This window comes from Setaria italica, chromosome IV (genome assembly GCF_000263155.2).
Source record: "Setaria italica strain Yugu1 chromosome IV, Setaria_italica_v2.0, whole genome shotgun sequence".
NCBI classification, from domain to species: Eukaryota; Viridiplantae; Streptophyta; class Magnoliopsida; order Poales; family Poaceae; genus Setaria; species Setaria italica.
The window spans coordinates 3,011,257-3,014,095 of NC_028453.1; the positions used below are offsets into that span (position 1 = coordinate 3,011,257).

The following is a 2,839-nucleotide window of genomic DNA, read 5'->3' on the forward strand; positions in this document are numbered from 1 at the left end:
TACGTGCAGGTAAGTGACAGCAGGGAAGCTATGCAACTGTGGGTTGAGAATATTCTTAGAATTTGTGCAGCTAATGGAAGGATTTTGTCTTCACATTTCCATTTGAGCGAAGTTTATTTGTCCTCAAAACTAATCTTCCTTTACCACTTTACCGGCCCAAGCCTGATTACATAGAGACAAACTTTGCAACTTATGCTGGCAAAACATCACAGTACACCATACATTTGATAATAGATGATAGATGATAGATTATATAGATAGATGGTGCTCATCCCCTACAACAACGGAAGACTACTACAAAAGACTTCCGCATCGTGGAGAAGTATATATGAACCACACTAATAGCAAACCAAGCACCATATTGGCTTCAAACTTACAATGTTTAGAGCCATTTGAAGTAAAGACATGAAAAAAAAGGATAGGTTGCTCCAGACACATAATAGTTGTCACCTTACATAGTAATAAGGTACATGTCCAGTGCCAATGACTACTTAAGAAAATAAACTGAACATCTATCTAACATATACTAGCTTCGCTACTGAGCGCCTGCAGTAGCCAGTCGCCTGACATGAGCGCTTCATTATCTCTGGAATATTATTCCTGAAACCCCGCGGAAAACAAAGAATCAAAGGAATGAAAAATTGCAAGTATCAGAAAGAGACGATCTTTATGACTGCAGATGCTTACCGAAGCCCTATGTACAAGCACCAGTCGCTAGGCCTCAAACTCAGAAGAAGCCACCACCAGGCATGGGCATGTCATCAAAGCTCCAAAGGTCCATGTTGCCACCCACATCCTGGGATCCATCACAGTCCAAAATTGGGTTGACTGGCTCATCTGGACTGTCCATCAGGAAATTCATATATGGCTCAAACTCAGGGAGATCAACACTAGCATCCCCTGTCACAGGAGGCACCACAGCTTTGGAGGTGCCCTGGAGGAATGCGGACTCATCAACCTCTGTCAAAGTGGGAACAGGTGCAAGAGCTGATGTTATGTCAGTGGTCCTGGTGTCATTCTCCAGGCTGAAGTCTGAGAAACTGAAGGAGTTGCTACCTTGGTCAGAGGACAGGTTCGCCAAAGGTTCCTGAATGGAGGCAGCAGTATTCACCATAGGAGCAAATGACATGTTCTGAGTCTGCATGATTGGCTCAGGTATGGTGTGGTTTGCATTCGCATTGGTCATGTTGTTGATAACCAGATTCTCCTCAGTGCCCATATTGGCCACTTTCACAGATGTAGGCTCAGCAAGGCGCTTCTGAGAAGCCACTGGAGCCTCATCTGGGAAGTTGACCTTGGCCTTCTTACCACGAATCCTGCGTGCCTCAACATCATAAGCTCTGGCAGCTTCTTCAGGAGAGTTGTAAGTACCGAGCCAGACACGAACACCTTTGCGAGGATCTCTGATCTCAGCAGCCCATTTACCCCATGGGCGACGGCGGATACCCCTGAATTGGTTCTTTTTCTTCCTAGCATCAGGGCCATCAACACCAGCTGCAATTGTGTTTAATTCATCTGAAGAAAGGAAGGAGATCAACATAAGGCATCAATCATTTCATGAAAAGTTGGAACTATGTTAACTGTACCACAGCATAGACTTAGAACTGAAGCATTAATGATGCACGAGAGCATGTCAACTCTACTTGACTGCCGCCAAAATTCAGACCATGTTTATAAAGGACCTTCAGAACGAAATCCCTCTATGTCCCTATCTTCATTCAGAAATATCAAAGCTTCCCTATAGCTAGTCTGTAATATAGGATTGACCCCTTTTTTCCCCAAGTTAACAGGTAAATCTAAACACAGGTGAAGGAGCCAAATCAAATAGGCGATAAAAATTTTCATGACAAGGTTAGGATCTACATAGCACCGATCATTCATGAAAAAAGGGGATCACTGCATTAACCAAGATTGGACGCGGAAATTAAAGCCCTACCAAACAAATGGACAAAAGAAGTACTAGTACAACTTCTCGAAGCACCCGGAGGGAACAGCAAGCTGTGTGAATTCAGTTTCTCACTTCTGATGCAAATCTGCATCCGGAATGCTAAACTAGGAAAAGAAATCGTATGAATACCAAGCCAGAGACCCAAAAATCGCATCAATCTGCCGCCAAAACAAAGGAAAAATCGACGCCGAGCCAAGTGATTACCTCTGGCGACAACGCTCCTGGGTGCGGCGAGGGACTTGGCCTCGTCCTCGGACTCCACCTCCGACTCTCCGGACTCCACCTCGAACTCAGCGAAGGCGGCCTCGAATTCCTCATCCTCGCGGGCCCTCTTCTTCTCCTCTGCCCCGGTGCTCCTCGGCTTCTTGATTTCCGGCCAGAGCTGGCCCGCCGTGACCCGCTGGCCCGGCCTGGCCCGCCGCGGGATGCAGCCGCGGAGGACGGCGCCGCCGCACATGGCTGGCTGCTGGTAGTCGCTGGCTTGTGGGGCCGCGGACGGCCCGGTGCGCGAGGGGAATCTGAAGCTGGTGACGGTGGCTGGCGGTGGGTTGTTCTCTTGCTTGTCTGCGGGAGAAGACAGAAGAGATGTGGAGTGCGTGGAAGGAATGGGCTTGGGGGCAGGGCTTATTTATAGGCGTGAGAGTGGCGGGGCTGTGTGGTGCAAATCCTGGAAAATTATGGGCCTCTATGCAAAACTCTAAAACATCTAAACAGCATGCAAATACTAATGCTACCACATCCATCTCAAAAACAAGTAAACATTTAATACTAGATCAATTGATGCACGCATATCCGAGAAGCACCAAACTAATGGATGCACTTGTATAATCAATATAATTATTCAATAAAACTTGTAAAAACATGTTGGAAAAATAGAATGCTCTGATTTTC

The 2,839-nt window shown here is 46.6% G+C and overlaps 1 protein-coding gene across 1 annotated transcript; it reads right to left on the minus strand.

Annotated features, from left to right (window-relative positions):
* Positions 1-219: 219 nt before the first annotated feature.
* LOC101758093 (ethylene-responsive transcription factor 1) lies at positions 220-2,542 on the minus strand. Its single transcript, XM_004964550.2, has 3 exons — positions 2,153-2,542; positions 688-1,515; positions 220-600 (listed from the first exon to the last, which is right to left on the minus strand). The coding sequence occupies exons 1-2, from the start codon at positions 2,403-2,405 to the stop codon at positions 728-730; spliced, it is 1,041 nt and encodes a 346-aa protein (XP_004964607.1). The 5' UTR covers positions 2,406-2,542; the 3' UTR covers positions 220-600; positions 688-727.
* Positions 2,543-2,839: the final 297 nt, after the last annotated feature.